A 23780-nucleotide genomic window follows, 5' to 3' on the forward strand; every position below is an offset into this window, starting at 1 on the left:
CACTCACGGGGCTGTTATGAATGCGCTAGTGGTAGGAACTCAGATCCCAATAGTTGTGCGGTGAACATTCTCATCCACCTCACCCACTGACACATCTCCTTGGCCAGTCGAATTTTGTAAATGGTTTCCTATCTAAGTTTATGTTAGTGTACACAATCGGCTAAGTATATTACCAAGTATATTACAAAAGGGTAGTAACATGAGAGCCATAAACACAGTTTTAAGTTAGGGTAATTTATTGCAAAAGATCAAAAAGTCTACATTTATGACATGACAGAAGAGAAGTAAGGGGGCATAATATGGAGAATTATACGATGATAAGCATGGTCTCGACGTCTTACGTGTTAAATGGTTGTCTGAAAGTCTTACACGTTAAATTGTTTTCTTCTTGACTTGATTCACAGTCAGTATGTTCGTTTAATTTTGTCCTAGTATGAGTTAGGGGTAATGTTTTCATATTTAAGATGCTGGCTCCTCTGGAATGCATTTCAGTAGAATCGGGAGAATCCATATCCTCCATAATAAAGGGGGCGGCGGTAGCCATATCCATATCTGCCATAGCCAGATCCATATCCGTAACCTCCAAAGCCACAGCCACAGCCATAGCCATAACCCAGGTTCCCAAAGCCTCGGATGCCAGAGCCCAGACCTCCGTAGTAGCTGCCGTAGTAGCTCATGGTGTCAAGACTGGTAGTTATGGTTTGCTGTTCAAGGGGAGATCTTGAGCGTGAGTGTGAGTGTGAGGCTGTTCAGGGAAGGTTTTTATATGTACTCTGGCTGGAGCAGGTGACAAGTCATGAACATACCCTTCCGTTGTGTCACTGTCGATGTTACTTGCAATGCAGCCACTCATTGCTCTGCCCTCTCCTGACACACAAAGGCCCTCATGCTCATTAAAATACTTGAGATTGCTTAATGTTCAATTTAGAATGTCCTTGAACTTATTGTTTTGCTTTCATGAGGAGAAATGGTTGAATAGCCAAAATATACCTTCAAATATATACTGAATCAAGTGCTTTATTACCAAGAGTATTACATCATCTACATGTGGTGGGGATATTTTGATATATAACTATGCATTTCTCCTGCTCTGTTGCCTCTCAAATTGATAACTTCATCTCCAACTATACCCATGGCTATTTGTTCAGCACGCCATTGTCACATCTATACATATCACAGAGCAAACCTATTTATCCAGAAGATTGGTTTTTTAAAAATGTCTAGATTTGTGCTATATGACAATAGTCTAATTCACAAAGACTCCTTCACCTGATCTGTACTTTAGATCTGGAATCACAGAAAGAAAAATGTGTCAGTGTTTGCATTTTAAGTACAGTAACCTTTGAAATTGTCCTATTTCACACCAGCTTCATACCTTATCGCCATAAAATGCAAAACAAGTACAGAATTGAGAGTGTGATATTTTTTTTTCCTCTAAGCAAACTTATCAGAGACAGTCCATGAACTCCTATCTAACACTGTTCAAAAGGCAGAGCTCACTTGCCTGCTGTTTCACCTGCCCTGCTGATTTCCTTGTCTGTGCATGTATGACGTCCCTCTCCCTTATTCCTTGAGCTTTCTTCCCAGTGCCTACCAGGAACATACAGGTACGGGGCTAATGATGCCATATGCTTTCTTCTTTGGCTTCCTTTCATTTACTTCAGCCATTGCTTTTGTTTGTCTCTCTCTTCTTCAGTTTGTCCCGATTTGGGTCCCTTCATCTCTGTGGTTCATGGTCTGTCCACTCATCTCAAACAGCTTTGACCTACTCCCTAACTATATTAAAACGAATTTAGGAATATACTATTTGCAAAACTCTTATGCCAGATCCTAAGCTTCCCACAAACATTTAGAAATTAGCTTGTTTTAAGGTTTATGAACTGAAGACATAATGGTGAAATGACACAGAATTGATACAGATGTGAAAACCTGGGGTATAGCTCCATTAGGCTCTCAGCTCACAACACCACTAGTCAATTGAGGCCAAGGATGGGGATGGTGAGTTTGAAGCCTGATAGGAGAAAATACCAACTTCCAGGCCGGCCTGGACTGAACACAGTCAGACTCTGTTTTAAAGCAAATACAAAACTAGGTCAATTTTCAAATGATGTTCCAATATTATGACTGAATTTTAATTTCAGCCCATGTTGAATTACCACGAAAACACTTGCAAAGTGTCCTATGCCAACCCATTTTGTTAACAGGCTTAACATAAAACTATAAAACATAGCAACAAAAATTGTTGAATTTTTTTCCCAAAAGCTCTGAAGAATGAGTAGAGAGTATTATGCACACCCCGTATTAAGATAGCTAGCTAAACGAGAACAAATACTAAAGACTCTCTTGTAAGATTTCTAGAGTTTAGTTCCGTGATGCTGCGTGAAGCTGCATGTAGTTGCTTGAAATACATTTCCTTCCCATTATTTAGAATAGTATATCTATGAGCTAGAGGTCACATGGCCAAATAAATTAATTTTAAGACTATTTATAACTAGAAATCATGGATTATAGAATTAAAAATCATTGCTATAAAACAGATTTTAAACCAATATAATTTTTATTAAGACTTTGGCAAGTTCTATGTTTTATTTAATGTCTTGTGGCTGCTTTTGGTGGTTATTGATAGGTTTCCTGGGACTGGAAGTCATAAATGAGCCACTGGGAAAGACCAGCTGTAGCTTCCTGTCTCTTGAACTTTAGCTATGATATTTATTTTTCATTGACTTAATAAGAATAAATTGTATCCTCGGGAGAAAAACAACTGCCTTCCAACCAAATGCTATCAGAGAGATGAACAATAAGATCTATGACTAAAGTTAGGACCACGTTGCAATGCCACATTAAACACATTTAATGGAAAATGATTATAGAGATATTTCCCAATATAAAATATACTGCAGAAATTTCAGATGAAAAATTACTATCTTGAGAGTGAAAGGAGAAATAACTGTTGTGGTAAAATATCCAATATTTATGGAATAACTCTAAATTACTATTGAACAGCTGTATGTACACCGACAGCCCTTAAATCTTATGACAACAAGCATGCAAAATGCATAGTTCATCTTCCTTGCCTGCTCTAAGTGGGAAATGCATTAGATTCAAAGAGACCCAGAGAGCCTGGATTTTTTCAATGGCTTATTCTCTCATCAGTGTTAGGTCCCAACACTGTCCCAGAAATTGAAGGTCCAATACCTTCCAATGACAATTAAGTGAGATGGCACTTTCTCAAAGCACCAATCCGGTCTCACATTCACGTCTGAAGAATTTGACACATGACAGGCCTACCCATACCATGCGTCACCTAGATCCTAAATATACATCCCAGGTTGCCACAACTGAAGCCAGAATAGCTCACTGCAAAGAAGTGAGGCTTGAAACTGAAAATTATTTTAGCATTTTCAGTGAAAATGTGTTCAGTTTTTGATACTCTATATAGAATATTCATATACAAACACATTCTGGGAAATATCATAATTATTTTTCATAATATTTGGGCATCATGACTATGAAAAAGTCAATCAGCATTTTACCACTTGCTCCCTTTGCTAGTAGTTCTAGTTACAACATGCTCATTTTGAGTAAAATTTGTTCTCTACTTCTTCAAGGTTTCCTCATACTATACTTACTAATAATAGTTGATGTTCTTTTCTTAAACAAATTTCCAATTTAAGTGGTTGTCAAACTACCTGATGTATGACCTTTTAATAGAGTTCCTTATGTTGTGGTTGCCCCCAATCATAAAATTATTTCATTGCAACGCTATAACTGCAACTTTGATACTGATATGTAGAATACTGTACATATCTAGTATTCAGGATATCTGATATGTTATAACCAAAAGAGTCACGATCAACAGGTTGAGAAACACTGTTCTAAATGCTGATGTCAGGAGTATCAACACATAAATGGACTTATAGACTAGAGTTTGAAATGAAATTTTGTTGTCACTGAATGAATAGTATTCAAAGAGAGAACAACCCAACTTTATCTTATAAGAACCACTATAGACTCATGTTTGAACAAGCCTATGGGGGGTGGGGGTGGGCAGGGAGTGGAATTTGGTGGTTTGAATATGCTTGGCCTATTGAGGGTAGTACTGTTAGGAGGTATGGCCTTGTTAGAAGAAGTGTGTCACTGTGGGCGTGGGCTTTGAAGCTCTGCCCAGTATGGAAGAGTCAGTTATTCTCCTGGCTGAAGTCAGATGAAGATGTTGAACTCACAGCTACTCCTGTGCCATATGTGCCTGGATGCTGCCATGCTCCCACCATGATGACAATGGACAGAACCTCTGACCCTGTAAACCAGCCAAAATTAAATGTTTTCCTATAAAAGAGTTGCTTTGGACATGATGTCTCTTCATAGCAATGGAAACTCTGACTAAGACATGTATGCATTCAGCACTACATAATAATTTCTAGTAGATTCTGCACTGAATTTATTATTAGTCCATTAGGTATCTACCACAGCACAAGTGTTCAGGAAGCCCCCCTCCCAATGAATTAACCCACCTTTATTTAATTATATTATGTGCATATTTCTTCAATATTGCACAAGTGTAGTTGCTACCTGGAAGCAGTAAGAGTTAGCTTTCTCTAAAAGTTCACTAAGTCCCATAAAAAAAAGTCTTTACTTAAACTGGACATGTCCTTTCTTTTTATTTCCTTACACACCAGTGTCAGGAGTTTAATTTCCAGTAAAAGATTTTCTCTACCTTCTAACATGGTGTATTCAAGCAAAATCCTCTAATACAACAATTCTCCATTTGCTACATTTCATACCACAGATGGAGGAAAGTCTAGAACTCATTTGGAAACAAGAGTCAATGTTGTTGTTTTTCCCATTCACAGACAGGAACACACTGAGCGTGTTTGTGGGGATCCCAAGCACTGCAGCATCAGCCCGTAGAATACAATCTCACTGAGCAGTGCAGTCATTAGTGATTTGATGGATGAATCTTAGTTTCACTGCAGAACCCAGAATCTCAGTGCATGCTCTGATGCTTCTCCGACCATCAATAGCAGAGTTAGGAGAACCTAATATGGAATAAAAGGTGGCATTAGAAAACCATACATAGTCAGAACTAAGAGTGGTTTTCTGTTTCCAAGAGCCAGAAATATATGAGTTATCCAGTAGAAATCCTTTCCAATATCTTTTCACAAAGTAGTTGTATTCCATGTGTTGAAAACGTGAGTTAAAACCAAATCTTGTTTGGGGGGCTCTGGAAACACAGTCAGAGCTGAAGGAGTCCATTGTGGACCTAGCTGAGCCTCCTGTACTCTCTTACAGACAGAGTCTGTGAGTTTGAGCAGAGGTTGTCCACGTTTCCCTGTATACTGATGAGTAACTGGCAGACAACTTTTAGCCTCCCTTCAGCGTACAAGAACCAAATAATGTTAACATACTTCAAGTTCATTCAAATCTGAGGCTTTTTTTAATACAGCAGAACAAAAAGAAAAAGAAAAAAAATTCCACTTAAACAATTCTCTTAATTAGCTGAGATCCAATTAAAGAGGCTCACATTTTCAATTTGATTTGCCTGCTGAGCTTGCTTTCCGTGAAACCTATTCTGCCTGTAATGAGAAGTGTTGATGCACTCTGTAAATTCAGATGTGACTTAGTCTCCCAGTCCATTGTGTGCCAGGTTTCAGAGTATAAGCATCCCTCTCACCACAGCATCTCAGGGGTCTCTCTCTGCTCAGCCCTTTCCTTATTGTTTATCTTTCAATGAATCAAAAAAAAATTCTCCCTTCATTAATGTGCTATGTGTTAACATTTTAGTTCTTTGAGAACCACATGGGCAACAGGGATCGTCGTAAATCCCTAACATGGTATATTGCCTTATGTTTGTGACCTGTTGGGAAGATGTTGAGCAACATCCCTGAACTTACTGTCCTGCAACAGTATAGCCTTGTGATTATGTAGAACATGAAAGATCTGAAAAGGAACTTATAGGTTTATTGATTTACTCTTCTATAATTTTTGTCCTTATTTTAGAATATGTTCCAACTTGCCCAACATGTCTGTAATAAAATAGTGTGCCATGTGTCATCAACAGCAGCATCAGGAAAGTTATGCTTCTCACTGGTTGCATTATTCTTTTATGTTAGTGCTTGTTGTAACTTTGTGTTATCTTGTTCACGGTGGCCTGCAAGCATATGCCTGTGCTGTCAGTAGGTGACCATAATAAGACAAGCTAGGAAACAAAAATTTTAAATCATTAGGAACCAGAAAGAGAAAAATCTGTGATGGCTGTTGCCCATCATCCACTTTCAGTTTCACTATAGTGACAATCTTGAATAGCAAAAACAAAGCAGAAGAAGTGATGAAAGAATTAGCTTCACTGAAGATAATGAGAATAGCAACGTTTGAGAAGGACTATACCCAGATATAGAGAAATTTCTAACGACCTGGATTGAAGCCCACATGCAAGAACATACCTCTCTCAGCATCATACTAATCATAGGCAAACAAAAATTGGTTAGGGTATTATTTATAATATATTCTAATTAAAATAATTATATAACTTTCCTTTTCCCTTTTTTCCCTCAATTCTATCCTACATACCCTCACTTTAAGTCCTCCAATGTACCCCTCCCACTATCAAGTTGATAGCCTCTTTTTAAATTATTATTACACACACGCACACACACACATGCACACACACAGCATGCTTAGTCTGATTTTCTTTGAGTGTATGTGGTTTAAAGGCTGGCTCAGTCTACACTGTAAAACCTGTAAGTGGGTTCATCCCTAGAGGAAGCTAATTCTCCAAGAAGACACTAGTTGCTATAGTTCTTTGTCTAGGGATGGGACCCCATGAACTCTGACCCCTTCCACTTTAACTGGTGCATTGATATTGACACTGTTCTTGTCTTGTTTTGCAACCATTTCTAGGAGACATTGTTTCACAGAAGACCTCCTAGTATCCTGGCTCTTTTAGTCTTTCTACTGCCTCTTTTATGTGGTTCTCTGGGCCACAGATGCAGGCATTGTGATGTAGAAGTATCCATTGGCAGGCTTGGCTCCCCATGCTCTGATGATCTCTACTTGTCTCCAGTTATGGTTTTCAGTAATGCTCAGTTACTGTAAAGAGAAACTTCTCTACTGTATAGTGGTAACTTCTCTTATGTATAGGTATTATGGATACAATTTAGAAATTTGTTGAGGAATTATGCTGGTCTATCAAAGTATAAGATTATTTTCCTAAGGTCCATGTCCTCATTTGTCCCAGAAAGTTGGCTCAGCTTCCAGTACCAGGCATGAATTATCTCTAAGTCTGTGCTGTCTTCAGCCATAATGGCCCATTCCTTAGAGCCATCCAAGGGTCAGTAGTTTATATCGTTTTAGTACAAATCTAAATAGTGTATGTCTTTTGATATGCTGCCTCTTTGGTATAAGCAACAGCTGGTATTGGTTTTTAAGTTCTACTGAGGACGGCCATTCAGTAGGTTGTTTGTATCACTGAAGAACGTGTGATGCAATTTAGGGAGGATTGCAGCATCCAAGACTATATTAAATAGCTGCCTGGGGCTGAGGTGATGTCACCAAACAGTGTTTAAGTGATGCCTGAGATTAAACATTCAAGAAATTCATGTGCACTTTCAAAGGAGTTGTCAAGGGCAAGGAGACTGGAAAACAATCAAGAAGTCTATGGCAGGGATCATAAGCATCTATCCTAGAGAGATGAGTGTGGAATTAAGTAACTATTAAGTGTCCTATAGCACCCGGAGCTCTAGATAATAAAATAGGAATACATAGCTGAGGGGTAGTCAAGACAATTGAAAACTGTTGGCAAGACAAGTCTCCAGATATGTTAAAGATTTCTCTAAAGGCTTAATAGAACTTATGACAGCCTGAAGAAGTTCATTCAAGAGTTTGAAACAGGGACCCCAACACTAAAGTGTGTTAAGTCATTGAGAGGATGATTTTTGAATTTTTTATCTGCTTATAAGCTAATATATAAAATATTGTGATGATGAGGAAGAGAAGGATGAGGCTGATGACATAAAGTTGGTGAGTCAGGTAGTAGTGCTTACTTCCAAGCCCGATAATCGAAATTCAACGCCGAGGATTATTAGGAGAAAACCAAGTCTACAAGTTGTCCTCTGAATGCCACAAACATGTTTCAAATGGGCTTTCCCTCACACCACACTCGTATACACATAAAATAAATAAAAGGAATGCAATGATACTTGAAATGATAATTTAAAAAAGGAACAAGTCCAACGAACTACCAGAAGAGGTTCTGAAGACAGTGACATTCCTTCTAACAGAGCCTCAGGTACTTCAGGTGGGCTCCATAGAAAGTGAGTCATTGTTACTACGGGAGGTGTCAACTTCCCGTTTGTCACTGCCCGTGGGGACCCTTAAGTGAGGAAGAAGGAAAGTGATTACCATAAACTGGTAGATGTAGGCTGATAGGCACATTAATGGATGTATATCTTAACTTAAGGCTAAAAAGAAATAGGAGGAAGAGGTGGACAAGAAGGAGGGGGAGAGGAGGAGGAGGAATAGGAGGAGTAGTATTTAAAAACAAATAAATAACACAATGTCTCAAAAGTTAGGAAATAGAAAATAGGGAAAAGTAATTATATAAAAAGGAAAATATTGATGTAGAATACACTTATATTTTAAATTTCTATTACAAAAAGTCAAATTTAAAAATAAAACATAATAGATAAAGTGGTTACAAAAGATCAGTTTACTTTAGTACTAAAGTGATGCTTCAAAAATTAACTTAGTTCAAATATACAGTGATTGTGATGTCTAAGGTTACATCACACTGATTTCGTCCAATAACTCAGCAGCTCTCAGACTGGTAAGTTCTCTTCTGGGGACAGATCAGTAGATTTGTGTCATTTTTACCTTGTTTTACATTGTATTGTGCCCTTATATTTATAAATACAACTTACCAGTACAGTGTGATCACCTACAATATTTATTATTGTAGCAAGCTACACAGGTTGGAAGCCCAGTTCCAAGGTTGCATGATCTACTTGTGTTGTAGGGAACAGAGTCTAGACTGCGTAAGCACACACTGTGATGTACACACAGTGGAACATACCTATTATATATTTCTCAGAGAGTCTTTGGAGGACTTGGCGCATGGCTATATTCTCTATTTTTAGGGTTCATTATACTTCTTAGATTACATAAACTACAATATTATGAAAAACTGAGACTCATGGACATATTAGCATTGAGTAGCTTATTAATACTCTACTGTTCCAGTAAAGGTGTTTTAAGTATGAGCATATTGAGGTGCATGTCCTAATAGACCGTAAGCAGACTCAGTGTTATTCTTGATGTTTAGGTATCAGCAAGGAATAGGCTATTTTCATAGTCTTTGTTCACTGGCAATTTAAACTTTATATCAAAAAATAATAAAATTGTAACTTCTTACTGAAATAGTTATGTTTACAAAGCCAGAACAAATTAATAATGTTGTTCAAAGATATTTTAAATTGATTCAGTTTTCTTTTGTTATTTTGCTTAGTTAATATACAATTGTAAAGGACTGCTTAGCTTTTTTTTTCTTCTGCTCCTTCCTCTTTTCCATCACTACTCTTGATTCCAGTGCTATGTAAATAAGTACAATAAAGGATGAAAAGAGTTCTCAGTTCTTATGGCCACTATTTTGAAAAAATACAAAAATCTTACTCAATTATAATTTATTCTGATAGTTTCAATAGGACATGATTTCTCCAATTTTTAAAATTGCAATTTAATTATTCTACAAAGTCAAAAATGGAAATAGCTAGAGTGATGAGCCATCTGGTTTTCCTGGGTTGGGGCAGAATAAACACCAATGTCTCAAAAGCCAAGAAAACTATGTGTATCAGGAAGGTGGTATGGTTGGTCACCTTCCCACTGATTATCTGAGAGGATCAAAGCAGGGCCATTTGAGCAAACATAGTCATATATGCAGTAGTTCAATTAGGTAGAATGCAAATTTCACAGATGAAACATCTGAAAAGAAAAATCCGTACGAAGAGAATGTCCAGTTGCTTGTTGTAATACCACAGGAATACCAAAGTAAGGACTTAAGCCTTGAATGTCAATCAAGCTTTCTATCCTTGAGTGTGTTTCCCATTGGATGTCTGATTACAGCAGCAAGAAAATAAGTCAAGATAGCATGCCAAGAATACTTGTTCTTAATTTTATTTCTAGATGATAGAATTTAAAATGTACATTCTTGACCAATCTGCATTGACCTTCAAGTGGTGGATAGCTACACATTTTCTTTTAATTTTAAATTTTTTAAAATTAATAACATCATCATCATTTTTATTATTATGATTTTATTATAACTATTATTAATTTATTTTCACAATCTAGTTGCCATACTCCTTCCAGTCTCCTTTCTGACTACTCCCTTTCCCACTCCCATTTCCCCATCTCCAAGAGGACATCCCTACCCCTACCTTCACCCCACTAGACCTCCCCACTTCCCAAGGCCTCAAGTCTCTCTAAGGTTAGGTGCCTCTTCTCTCACTGTGGCCAGATAAGGCAGTCCTCTGCTGTCTATGTGTCAAGGGCCTCAGACCAGCTGGTGTGTGCTGCCTGGTTGGTGGTTTAGTGTCTGAGAGAACTCAGGATCCAGGTTAGTTGATACTGCCAGTCTTCCTATGAGGTGTCCCTCCTCCCCAGCTTCTTCCAGCCCTTTCCTAATTCAACCACATCAAGCACACATCACATACTTTAATTTTGCCCCTTTATTCTTCAAATTTTTTGTATTTATGTAATTGTTTTTCCTTTACATCTCATTTCAACCACTTTACCTTAATTTTAAAGAATTTTGCTGTTTGCTTACTATTCAGCGAATTTATGGAAATGACTGGGTTTTAGTAAATCTACTGATTCTCCAGCATGCTTCAAGTACTTTGCTTTCTTTTTCTATAACATTATTCTGTGTTATAGTTCACTCTCTCGTCCTTGATCAGTCATTTCTACTGATATGGAATCTATCTTTACTACATAACAATAGATATTTTACATTTCTTATTTATTAATTCTATTTACAGTAAAATTCATTTTGGTTCAGGTAACTCTTTTGTTCCACCAGGATATGCTTTCCTTGCATTAGGAATGCTTTATGTATTTTTTCATAAATGCTGAATATACTGCAACAAATAATATAATTGGAGATGCACACCATACTATTTGCTTCATGTGCACAGTGGATTTATGTCTGTCTTACTCAGGAAATACAATGGTCAATAAAATGATGAGTGTAACTTTCAATTTCCCATTTATAAATGAAACAATTTATTATTTAATTTCAATATGTCAGGGTTTCTACTATTTCTATATTTTAATAATGAATATCCTGATTTTATTCTAGTTTCTTCTGAGCCATCAGAAGAAATAAGTAGCTGCCTCATTTAATAACTTTTCAAATATACCATGACTTTTCATAAAATTATATCTTTCACCTGATTGGAGCAAGCTAGACTCTCCTATTGGGAATTCAGTGTTCTGTTTGAATTCAGAATATACAGCTCCTACATGAAATTGACATTACTGCAAAAATGCACTCTCAGCTCACTCTCATGTTTCTCTTTCTTGACAGATGTCAGTATTTAACTTGTTTCATATCTTCTGTAGGGAGTTTTTATTTGGAGTTACATTTAAGAATCATCAAACTAAATCTGACAGTGCTGATCTGTGCTTCTCTTCAAAGCTCCAAAGTATGTAGTGGTCCTCATAGGACTAAAGTTTTACTCATTTATTCATTTATTTTATTCTATATAGTTTTCATTATCCCTAAAACAAATGACAAAATAACTAGGGAAAGTCTCTCCTGAAGTGAGTAGAATATGAAAAGACAGCTACATGGCACTATTTCAATAAACTTCATGTTGAAGACACAGGTAAATATCGAGTACATTCCCTTTGTGTAGATGTCAGAGTGTGAATACACAATGAAAAAAAGTACAAGCTAAAATGTATCGAAATATGAGCAAGAAGGAATCACATCCAAACATTAAAAGGTTTGCACATATCTACTGAGAAAGATAGTGAATCCACAGTTTGAAAGGAGATCGCCTCCCAATCTCCCAGAGAAATGAAGGCCTTGTTTTTTTTGCCTTCTTCCAAGCTTGGAAATGTCCTCTTTCCCCAGAGCTAGCAGAAGCCTGTTTCTCTTCTAGGTGACATTGACCAAATACAAATGGCATAATCTTATATACCCATCTTCTTCCCACTTTGTCTATATCCATCCCTGATTGTTTGAGCCCTCCTGTCTGACATACTCTCTCTGTTTCCTCTAAAAGGTTGGGCAACTCTCAAATGCCCAGAATTGATCTCAGTTCTATTGAAGCTGCAGCAGTACTTAGTAGGATGTGTTATACTTCACAGCATTCAGCTTTGTCCCTCTATGACACTGGATGCCGAGTTACTATTGTATGTTCTCCTTCCCCTAAGGCACAAAATATGAGGCTTCATTATGGTCATGCTTCATACTTACAATGATATCACATTGGAGTCACATGGTGTTCGAGACTCCAGTGTGACAATACCTCAAGAAGAAGCACCCTCAAAATACCATAAAATTAATAATGGAGAACATGAGATTAGTGTGATTTGTAACAATGTGTTTGAGATGGTAGGAGTTTGACCAGCTGTTTAGTACAACCTACAGGAACAGTGCATCTGTAGAAAAAAAATGGGGCCAGTGTGCATAGCCAAAATAGCCATCATCATAACAACTACAGCCTTAGCCATCACCGAGGTGGCCAACACCAACTCTACGGTCACTACATCAGTGAACACAGTAGTTCACTATATTGGTTTGATAGTGGAGAAAAGGGTCTAAGAGTGAAAACTTCCCCCAGTTTCCCTTCCTCTCCATTCAAGGTGCACGACACAGAGAACCACAAGAGCTTCACATACTTCAGTAATAAATTCCTGGGGAAAATCAGAACCATTCTTATCCCATGGTTTTGTTACTTAAGGAGAGTTTTAACCATGCATGAAGTCAATTTTTCCTTTTGATTTGAATTATTTGATTGTTACAACTATAGGCTTCAGCATGACAAACTAAATCTTGCTTTCAGAGTTAATGACTACATATTTCTACATTTAAAATGCAGTATTCACATCCCTTGCAGCTTTTCTCTGAAGATGCCTGGGATTTTGATCAAACAACTGATATTTCTTTCAATTTAGCTAAGACAAAGTTTCAATTTTTGCCAATTACTATGATTGCTCCTTTTAGACTTTCAATAAATTAATATAAAATCATGAAAATATTATTCATACCTCCGAAAGTTTATTCAGAAAAAAACAGCATTTGATCATTCTGTCACGTGTGAAATCTACTCAAGAATAATCTATCTCCCTACAGGTTATCAAGTCAAATTCTAACAAACTGTACTCAAGTACTATTTTAACATGCCCCAGCTTCCTTTTCTCTACTCTCCAGAAAGCATTTCTCCTTTCAGAAAAGGCAGCCAACTGTTTGGAAAATTGCAGTTGGTATTTAAATTCCTGTTTTGTGCTTCTAGCCTTCTACTAAATGGTTTTGCACTTCATGTATATATAGAATATTTTCTTGCATTATTTCTATCAAATATTCTAGATTTCAATCACTACTAGCTGAATATTTCTTAAGTACTAAATGATATGTAATATTTTGAGATAAATAGATGATTATTTCATAAAAGATTGTTCATTATTGTATTGATTGTAGTTACAAGTGTCTACACACATGTATTGATTTGCAATACATGTGTTTTTCTCTCTCCTGTGTGTGTATGTGTATGTATGTATGAAAAAGAGCGAAGTCATACAAATACAAGTTAAAAGTGAAAACATGTTCAAATAACTCTTTTAGTTTTATTTTACTGTTAGTTTTTAGAGGAGGAAAAGCTATGCTGTATAAGATTGCCCAAAACTAGAAGTTCTGGAGAATACTTAAGCCAAAGCTTTAGCACAAGCATTAAATAATTTCAAGGAAAAAAAAGAAGGTGATGCCATGGGATGTCTTAATTCATCCTAAAGTGTAAGACCAAAAAATATGTAAATGTCTCCATGAAAGAAAATCTCTGTAAAGAACACTGCAGATTAAATATGTTGCTTTATATCACAAATAACTTTTGGATATTTCAGTTATGATGGAATATTCTATGTCTAATTTAAGGTACTATCACCCAAGTGAACTGTGTTAACTACTTTCCATTGCTAAGATAAAATACAATGACCAACAGCACATTAAGAGATAAGGAGTTTCTTTTGGTTCAAGGATCCAGGGGATAGAGAATCTATGATGGTTAAAAAAGCATGGCCTGGTAGGCAATAGCAAGAAGCTGGACAATTACATTTTATAACTACACAGGAAGAAGAGACACAAAGGGAGAAAGATGGGTGAAGCTATAAGCCCCTGTACTGGCTGATTTTGTGTGTCAACTTGACACAAGCTGGAGTTATCACAGAGAAAGTAGCCTCCATTGAGGAAATGCCTCCTTGAGATCCAGATGTAAGGTATTTTCTCAATTAGTGATCAAGGGTGGGAAAGCCCAATGTGAATGGTGCCATCTCTGGCCTAGTAGTCCTGGGTACTATAAGAAAGCAAGCCGAGCAAGCCAGGGGAAGCAAGCCAGGAGGTAGTACCCCTCAATGGCCTCTGCATCCTCCTGCCTCCAAGTTTTTGTCCTTTGGAGTAGGTACACACTGTGGGTATGGGCTTTAAGACACTCATCCTAGCTGCCTGGAAGTCAATATTCTGCTAGCAACCTTCAGATGAAGATGTAGAACTCTCAGCTCCTCCTGCACCATGCCTGCCTTGATGCTGCCTTGCTCCTACCTTGATGAAAATGGTCTGAACCTCTGATCCTGTAACCCAGGCCCAATAAGATGTCCTTCTAGGGTTTCCATGGTCATGGTGTCTCTTCACAGCAATAACACACTAACTAAGGCAACCCCCAACACCCATTTCTGGTGACTTACTTCAAGGCTACATATCCTAAAGTTTCAATAACATCCTTAAGCAATGCTACCAATGGGCACCAAGTGTTCTAATGTGTAGGCCTACAGTGGACGTTTCTATCCAAACCTGCCACAAAGTTTGACTGAAGTGTATTTTCATTATTTTGTAATTCTTTGTTGTTCTGTAACAGATTGAAACATTTTGTCCAGTATGGAAGCTCTTTAATCAGGGAGGTAAACAACTCAGAATAGTTTCAAGAAGTCTCTGAAAATAAACAGATTCACTAGGCCCTTCCCTCACAGAGTCAGCAATAAGCTAATGACAGTCACTCTCCGACAAGCCCAGCCACAAAAAAAATGATTCTGAGAGCAGACCAGCATCTTGGAAGAAGCAGAAACCTACTAGCTGCCTGTAAGAGATTTAGACCCACTTAGTCACTTGGAAAGTACACTCTAAAACCTGTTAGGTTTCCTATGGGCTATCCAGTGTGCTCTAGGCTTTCAGCTTTGTGAGATGGCACCATGGTGGGCGCTTTAGTGATGCATCTGTCGTTGAGTCACTTTCATATCTTTGAGTAACTCCTCATCCATATTCCCACAAGTAACTTGAAAAAAATTCATTAGCTTTGGTGGAATTGATACTTTTTGGTCTGTTGTGGATTCCCTATCTGGGAGGAGTACATATGTGTATAGTATCTCTCCAGTCAAAGTTCTGTTATAAAACATTTGTCCAATGTAATTTTTAATTTCTTATAAGCATGAATGTGAGTTCTTTTAAAGGTTTTCTGGGTGCAAGTAAATATGGATAAAACAAATAATTTTAGTGTATCAATCATCATCATGGACAACAGCAAGTATTGTTTGAAACTCACAAATTCCATAATGATTTCTTGCATTTTTATTTGTGACAATAGTTAACAGTCATGAACACATCAGGGTAAGTTGAAATTAGATTATAACACACAGTGTTATACTGTAGTAATAATTCCAAAAGTTTAATTAACTCAGTTATTTTAACATATCTGCCTAATTTCAGTGGGTTAGGACATTACTCAGGTCATAACCATCTTAGAGAGAAAATTATTTAGTAAGCAAATAAAAAAAATCTGTGAAAACTATATTTTCGGGTGACAATTTGTGGTGGTGAAGTCTATTTGGATATGATAAAAACTCCTATTGTAAAGGATTTGAATGGAACCAAAAACTTCATGTTTCAAAATACTCCAATTTTGAATGTAAAAACAACTTTGTGAATATTATTAACATGTGAATTAAAATTACATAAAATTATAAATTTAAAAGCAGGGTCTGAAGATGCTGTTTGGATCTTGGTGACAGTGTCTTCACAAACTGAATGAAAATTTCCTACGACTTTACTAAGGTGTACCTCCATCTCTCATGCATAGTTAACAACAGCTGCAGCTTTTTCATGCTTTTCTCTCGTCTTTCGAAGCATGGAGTTACCTTGCATTTTCTGTTCTTCTTTCTGGTAGTATCTGTTCTAACAGCACAAACTATGTGTTCTTAATAACCAGTCTTTAAATGCCAATTGACTCAAGACACGGACTTCGACTTGGGATGTTATAGAAAGGGTAAAGACAACTGTGGGAGTAGTTAAGAGGAAGAAAGTCAAACTTATATTCTCTTTCGTCCTATTTTTCTTAACACACATCTCCCAAATGTCTAATTGGGAAGTGTTTCTTGTCAATTAACTGTCACTAATAGCTGTATTTAGGCGGATAACTCACAGCAAGCATTGTGCTTGACTACAAATCAGTTTTCCCTCTGTGACAGGAAGCAGCCCTTCCATCACCCTGAACCTTACTTCTGTGGCTCACTTCACTCTTTGGGTCTTTGTTTGTTTGTTTGTTTGTTTATTTATTTATTTATTTTTGGTGTTTTTGAGACAGGGTTTCTCTGTGTAGTCCTGGCTGTCCTGGAACTCACTTTGTAGACCAGGCTGGCCTCTGCCTCCCGAGTGCTGGGATTAAAGGCGTGTGCCACCATGCCCGGCTTCTTTGGGTCTTTGACCAGTAAGTTGAAGTCTCGGCCTCTTTCTGTAAGGTTCAGGTGAATACTCTCAGCTTCTGTCCACATTCGGTACGTCTTTGTGTGCAATTTCACATGAAAGGTCTTTTGACTGTGGTGCTGACTCTCCACTTTTGGCTTAGAAAGCTTCACAAGCAGACTCATCCCAATCAGCCCCTGACCTTAACGCATCTGCAGCTGTGAGTGCGCTTCTGCATTCTCTTTCACTTACAGTCACACTCATCATACCCAAGCAGTTCGTGCTACTGGGAAAGCCATCCAGATATTATGACACTTTAACTGAGGTTATTATCTTTGTAAAATTCTCATTAAGTAAATTGGTTCTTTTATAATTTTATACGAACATGATAAACAAATGTACTTTTGGTTATTTAGCCTGAAAATTAATATAAAATATAGACCAGTAAAATTTAGCACAATTATTCATATATTGTTGCTATTAGAAATACAGATGTCATTTGGTAGAGCTACTTTTCTAGGTGAATATTCATTATGCATAGTAACAGGCTGCATAAACATTCAATATATTTCATTCATATGTTCAATAAAGTAGGGTCATTTATAAGTCACTGAATTACTGTTTAAATACTTGTTAGTGATCTGGTTAGAATCTTAATATGCCAATGGCATAAGTGGAAATAATTTTTATAACAACATCTACATCATTTGTTATTAAAAGCATTCACTAGTGAGACACCACAGTCATTGAGTTTGATACCATTTGTAAATTTACTGTTAAAGAAATTAATGCTATTAGGTCTCTTTCTAAAATTAGAATTTCAAAGTTGTGTGCGGATATTTTTTATTTGAATTTGCTTCATACTTCTTTTCTCAGGGAGAAGCTAAGCATGAAATTGCTATTTCCATGTGATCCTCTCATTAAGAGTATGAGAGACATACACACACCGACTGAGGAGAATATGTGGGGAGCATCCTAGTGATGGTTACACAATAACCATATATAAAAGACAAATGCAGAAAATTATGCCTTTTCACTAGACAACTCAGTTCAAAATGGGTAGTACATGAGAAAACTCATTATGTAGACAAGTACTCATGCATTCATACGAATTAATGATGGGTAAGCATATTTTGTTTTTCAGAATACCAAATGTGAGAGAGAAAGAAATAGCTAAATATTTATGAAAACTACTGCCTAGCATTATATAAACTGAAACATAAAGTAATATGCCCACAGTCTCAGAATGGAAAAGGCATTTATCAAGAAATTCTTTATGCACTATGACAAAATTTGGAATGAAATACATCAATCAAAAAATCAATGATACAATATAGAGAATGCTCACAATAGATGTTTATTGGAGTAACATGTTGAGAAATATCAGAAAATGAAGGAAGGAGAAATCTTCAACACACTGAGTGTTGTAGTCAGCTTCAGAACTAGATTCGGATGGAATTAGAAGACTATTGAAGATGGCCTTTCTTCAGTAAAATCCAGAGGACCAATAGAAAGAGGGATGGAAGTAGCCATAACCACCATAGCCCCCAAGGCCATAGGTGGAACCATAGTCATAACCCAAACCATTGAAGCCACCAAGGCCATAGCCACAGCCACCATAGTAGTTGCCATAATAGTCTCTCATTATGTCTGACATTTAGAACTTGGTGTAATGTTGAAGGTGAGGTCCTGGGGAGTGAATGTGACCTTCTGTGCTAGGACTTTTATAGTGTCCCAGTGCAGGTGTGTCAAACTACAACAAAGGAATGTCCTTCCGTTTGAAAGTACGTCTTTTCTGAAAAACATATACCATTAAACTACATTTCTCATATTAAAGACTCTTCCAAGATAAAAGAAGATATTGTTTCTTTGAACTTAGATTTATTTTTATCCTCAAAACTAGGCTTTTATTTTTTTCTGAACAGTCAATCAAATCATACTCTGACAATTTGTACCTATGTGCTGAATATCAAACTCCTTTACTTTCAGACCCTGGAAGATTGCCATGGCAATGTTATCTCTGCTTCACCCTCATTAAATTCTTCATAAAGACATCTTTCTTTGACTGATCAAATAAAATAAAACATTATGAGGTAACCATACATTGATGTGCTTAGCTTACAATCACAGGAAAGAACATTATCGGAAGAGCAGGAACTAGCACTAGGTTTTACTAGAATGCTTGCATATTACTGTGCTAAACCTTTTGAAACTTTTGTTTACGTTTTTTATAGAATATATTCCAAATATATTCTTTCTCCTCAACTCCTTTTGATCCTCCCCAGCTATCTACCAAATTTCTCCCCACTTATTGAAAAAAGTCAAGAAAGACTAAAGAAAAAAAGAAAAAGAAAGAAATCACATTTATCACAGAGTCAACAACAATTGGGCCGATATCCATAAGACTCCACATCCTACTACAGAGATACTTGTTCATTCATGCCCACTGTTACTTTATTCATGACAGTTGAAAAGTGGAAACAGTCGAGGAGTCTATCATTTTTCATGATAAACTTACACACATCTTCAAACATAGCAACAGATCCAAGCTCGCTTTCTAAGTGTTTTTAGACAATGATTTATGCCATACTGCCATTCTACTTGAATGAGCTTCCTCTAATCGTTCTTTGGCTTTTGACGTTCATCTTCAGTTTGAAATGCCTTGCCTTGGCTCTCTATAAACCCTCCTTTCCCCATTCCTGATACATGAACATTGGCCACTAACTGCTACACCTTTAAGTCCATATCAACTCCTGCAGAGTTAGAGTTGTGATGTTTACCCTTGTAAACTACTTAGATGATCTGGCGTATAAACACTTTGAAGAAATGTTCCTGCAATTATATTCTCATGGTGACACCTTTTAGAAGCAATATGTTTATTAAATTGAAATTTTAGAAGGGTATTATGAGAGGAATAATTTTACAAAATGTATTTTCAGATGAAGAGTTTTAAAATAGTCCACCATTATTAAAACTAACATTAATTATAATAATCATATCCATGCAAATGATTTGTTACAGACTTTTGGACTTAAAATGATGGTTAGGAGGGGAACACTTGGGAGATTTAAGTAATTTCTGTCATACAATGGTGTGAAAATACGGAGACTTCCACATGCTGCCTGATACTCAAATATCTTGCCTAACTTAATCATTTAGGCAACTAAATACATGCATAGAATGGAATGCATGGCCTAACTTGGTCACAAGCCATCATAAAACCAAATCACTCTTCCAACTATCATTGGGCTAATTCAGTACATGTCTTGAAGACATTTGTCTCTGATAATGAACTAGAATTTTGTTATCAGCTCATACACTGTCTTCTTTTTACTGCATAGAAGTATTTGTTGTTGTCTGGATGTAGTTGATGTTGCACCCATAGAATCCATTTACTTTCTATACCATGCATTATGCTGTTCACAAGTGTTTAATAGAGACTTCTGTGGCAAGTATCAGGATTTTGTCAGTATCATCTTGTTGTCTTCCAAGGAATTTTTCTGAAGCAATTTTTATTCACATAACATTTCCAACTGTCCACAATTCATATTAAAGTATTGTTGTTATTTTAAAATGTATTTATCTTTCAAGATTTCAGTTTGATCATAAACACCCATCATCACCTCATTTCATCTTCCCAAGTGCTCCCACCCTGTTTCCCTGAAATTTCATATCCTTCATTATAACCCTAAGGCTCTGATGTGCTGTGTACTGATAAGTGCTGTATTATATACATTTCTAACAGAATGAAGAATAAGCAAACTTCTAACAGTCATGTTCTAAGGAGGAGAATAGCTCTTCCTCTGTCTATGCTGAACTGTCTCCTCTGTCAATGGTGCAAACTCAAAGTCATCCCTCATTCAGGATAGAATTTTATTCGATTGATTTTGGGTAGGTCCTGTGCAGGCAACCATAGTTGCTGTGAATTGGTAAGTACAACAGTCTTGCCATGTCCAGAAATTAACATTCTACTGATCTCCTCATCGTTCAGATCTTAAGGCCTCTCAGCATATCCTCCCTGGTGTCTCTGAGCCTTTTGTGGAAGAGGGTAATGCACATGATTCATTTGTCACTAAGCCCACAACAGTCACACCTGGCACTTTGACTCTTACTAGTCTTTGTGTTAACCATTTCCCAGTGAGAAAAGGAGATTTTCTGACCAAAGTTGAAACCAACACAGATCTAAGGCAATAAGCATAAATGTTTAGACAGCAGTTTGATGGCATGAGTAGATATCACATATTTTATTGCTTAACTTATTCTATATACTATTCAATATGGTAATTCAAAATTAACTAAGTAACTTGTCTTTCTCCCCTAGGCATAACATTTTCTGTTTTGTTTATATAACTATGCTCACTCTACCTTTTTTTTTCCTGGTGTGCTAGTTCTCTAACTTGTCTAACTTCTTACATGTTAACAAGGTACATGTAGAGACTGCTTCTACATGGCTTCTCTTTCTCTCTATGTTTTTTAGTGTTTATAAGCTTTACCAAAAAGTAACTAAAATTCTGCCTATAAAAATTGCATAAATATGAAAAATTAGGTATCATTCTCAAGAGATCCATTATAAGCCATCATTTTAAATAATTCTGTTGTTAAGATTAATTATGTTTCATAACAAATTATGTGTAGGTTTAAAAGATTATTATCTACTCTCTGTACGTGGTTCTTTGCTATTTAAAGTACCTTTCGATTACATTTTATTGCAATGGAAATAATTTCTATGTGATTGCTACCAAAGTCCTAGCTTTGCCTCGAGTCAATGATATTCACCTTAAGTACAATTCATCATTCTGCTAGGATATAAATTAAGATCAGCACAATCATAAACACATTCGTAACAAGGTAGTAAATATCACTGGGGATCAGTGGCTAATGTTGTGAAGAATAAATTATGTTTGATGTCATTTTCTTGAATAACTAAAGGCTAAAAGATACTAAAAGATTCTAGAACCAGGAGCTTGTTATCTACAGTCTTAGGTTCGATGCAGCAGTCTAGAGAATATATGATTTAAATGGGATGAGAGACAGTAATATCCATTCTGAGCTAGAAGAAAGGGCACTTAAAAGCTGGTTACAATCAACTATTTCTATTACTAAAAGTAGAATAAAACATGAAACACTATTACCTGCTCAATTCTAAAAGTTTAAAGACATACTAAGAACGATCACATTGTCTTACTAAGATCTCTATCCCTCTATAACTGTAGAATCTACTGAGTCTGAGTTAGAAGTAAGACTTACTTAACAAGTGGGAAATCATGCCTGATGCTGGAAAGCTATCCAACCACCAAGGGCTAGAAAAGTAATTGAGCCTGAAGGAGAACCTACACCTACCATTAATTAAACCTGAGTAATTTCCAACTGCATCCTAAATAGGGTTTGGGATGAGGAAAGGGAAGGGGGAAGGGCTTAATCATACTGTTATCTAAATAGAACAATAATAATAGTAATTAAAAGTACTTACCTATACCTTACCAGGGCAATACTACCTTGGCAGGTTGCTCATGGTAGTTCTGAGTATCCACAGATCTCTTGAAAATATCTGAAGTTGCCCCTTAATTTACCCACGGTTAGATGGCTAAGTCATTGTGGAATAGAACAAAGATCTGTGGTTAGTTGAAAATTTTATCTCATGTTCTAAATGACTCTGCACTATTTATTTTAAACTTTGAATAGAATAAAATTTCTGTGGACAAAAGAAAAAAATAGAATCTGAGAGCTAGGGTCTATAACAAAATCCTTTATGCTTTTCTCATAGTTTCATAAAAAGGATACTTGATGAGGGACCTGCTTAAGACAAAATTTCTACAAAGGCATGGCTGGGTCTTGATTTCACAGTTTATAAAACAACTTTATATTAAGAGGATGGTATGCTAAAATAATTTCTAAGGTCAGGAATGACGTATCATTAAACATGTTGCTGTCCATTGTTTATAAAACTACATAACATAACTGTAATCATTTGGATTAGACCTAGCCATTGGAATTAAGGGTATATACATTTCTCTTTTGTGTAAAATATCAAGTCAGAGATATTGGATAAAAGATCATGAGGTGAGAAGTAATTTTAAAGGCGAATGTGTTTCAGTGAATCATGGCAGTCTACATTCCTAAGTTGCCTAGGAGGTCTATTTGGTAAAAAATATAAACGAATCAAGACTTAAAATGACTTACAGGACAAAATGTTTATAGGAATACTGTGCTGAGAAACATCCCAGAAAGGATGAAGAAGAAATCTTTATGCACATAGTACATTGGAATAAGGACGTAGAGCTGGAGTGATGGGTTCTGGATTCTGGATCAGGAAACTGGTCACCACAGATCACAATCGTGCTCTCAGTAAGACCTAGAGAACAACTACTCTCTAGAGAATGAAAGACAAGAATAGATGCAGCCATTGCCACCATAGCCTCCCGGGGCAAAACTTTAACCATTACCACAGCTCAGCTCACCACTGAAGCCATCAAGGTCACCCTAGCAGTTGCTGCAAATGTGGTCCATTGCGTGTGGGTTGAGGATAGGTTTGATGCACAGATGAGTATCTTGGGATGCAGGTCATTGTGCTTGAGCCTTTACACTTAGCCTGTGCAAGTGTGGCAAAGCACATGTCCCAATGATCTCTTTTAAAGTCCATCTTTACAGAAAAGCAATGCTATTTAGCTGTATGTTTCTAATGTAGGGTGGCTCCAAGATGCAAGAAGACATCACTCCTTTGAGGTTAGTTTAATTTTCATGCCCAAGAAGCTGCCTTTTTATTGAATATACAAACCTTTAGTAGCTACTAGTCGTTTAAAATTCATCATGATTTTATGGGTTCATAACTTTTCCTTGCACA

The 23780-nt window shown here is 36.6% G+C and overlaps 1 protein-coding gene across 1 annotated transcript; it reads right to left on the reverse strand.

Annotated features, from left to right (window-relative positions):
- Window positions 1-222: 222 nt before the first annotated feature.
- On the reverse strand, window positions 223-704 carry Krtap19-5 (keratin associated protein 19-5). The gene has a single exon (NM_010676.2). It carries the CDS (start codon window positions 675-677, stop codon window positions 489-491), a length of 189 nt encoding a protein of 62 aa, NP_034806.2. The 5' UTR covers window positions 678-704; the 3' UTR covers window positions 223-488.
- Between the last annotated feature and the right edge of the window lie 23076 nt (window positions 705-23780).

The sequence above is a fragment of the Mus musculus genome, chromosome 16 (genome assembly GCF_000001635.26).
Source record: "Mus musculus strain C57BL/6J chromosome 16, GRCm38.p6 C57BL/6J".
Lineage (NCBI taxonomy): Eukaryota > Metazoa > Chordata > Mammalia > Rodentia > Muridae > Mus > Mus musculus.

What these genes read in the sequence shown, in the direction of transcription:
- Krtap19-5 (NM_010676.2), bottom strand. Translation starts at nt 677, where the DNA reads ATGAGCTACTACGGCAGCTACTACGGAGGTCTGGGCTCTGGCATCCGA.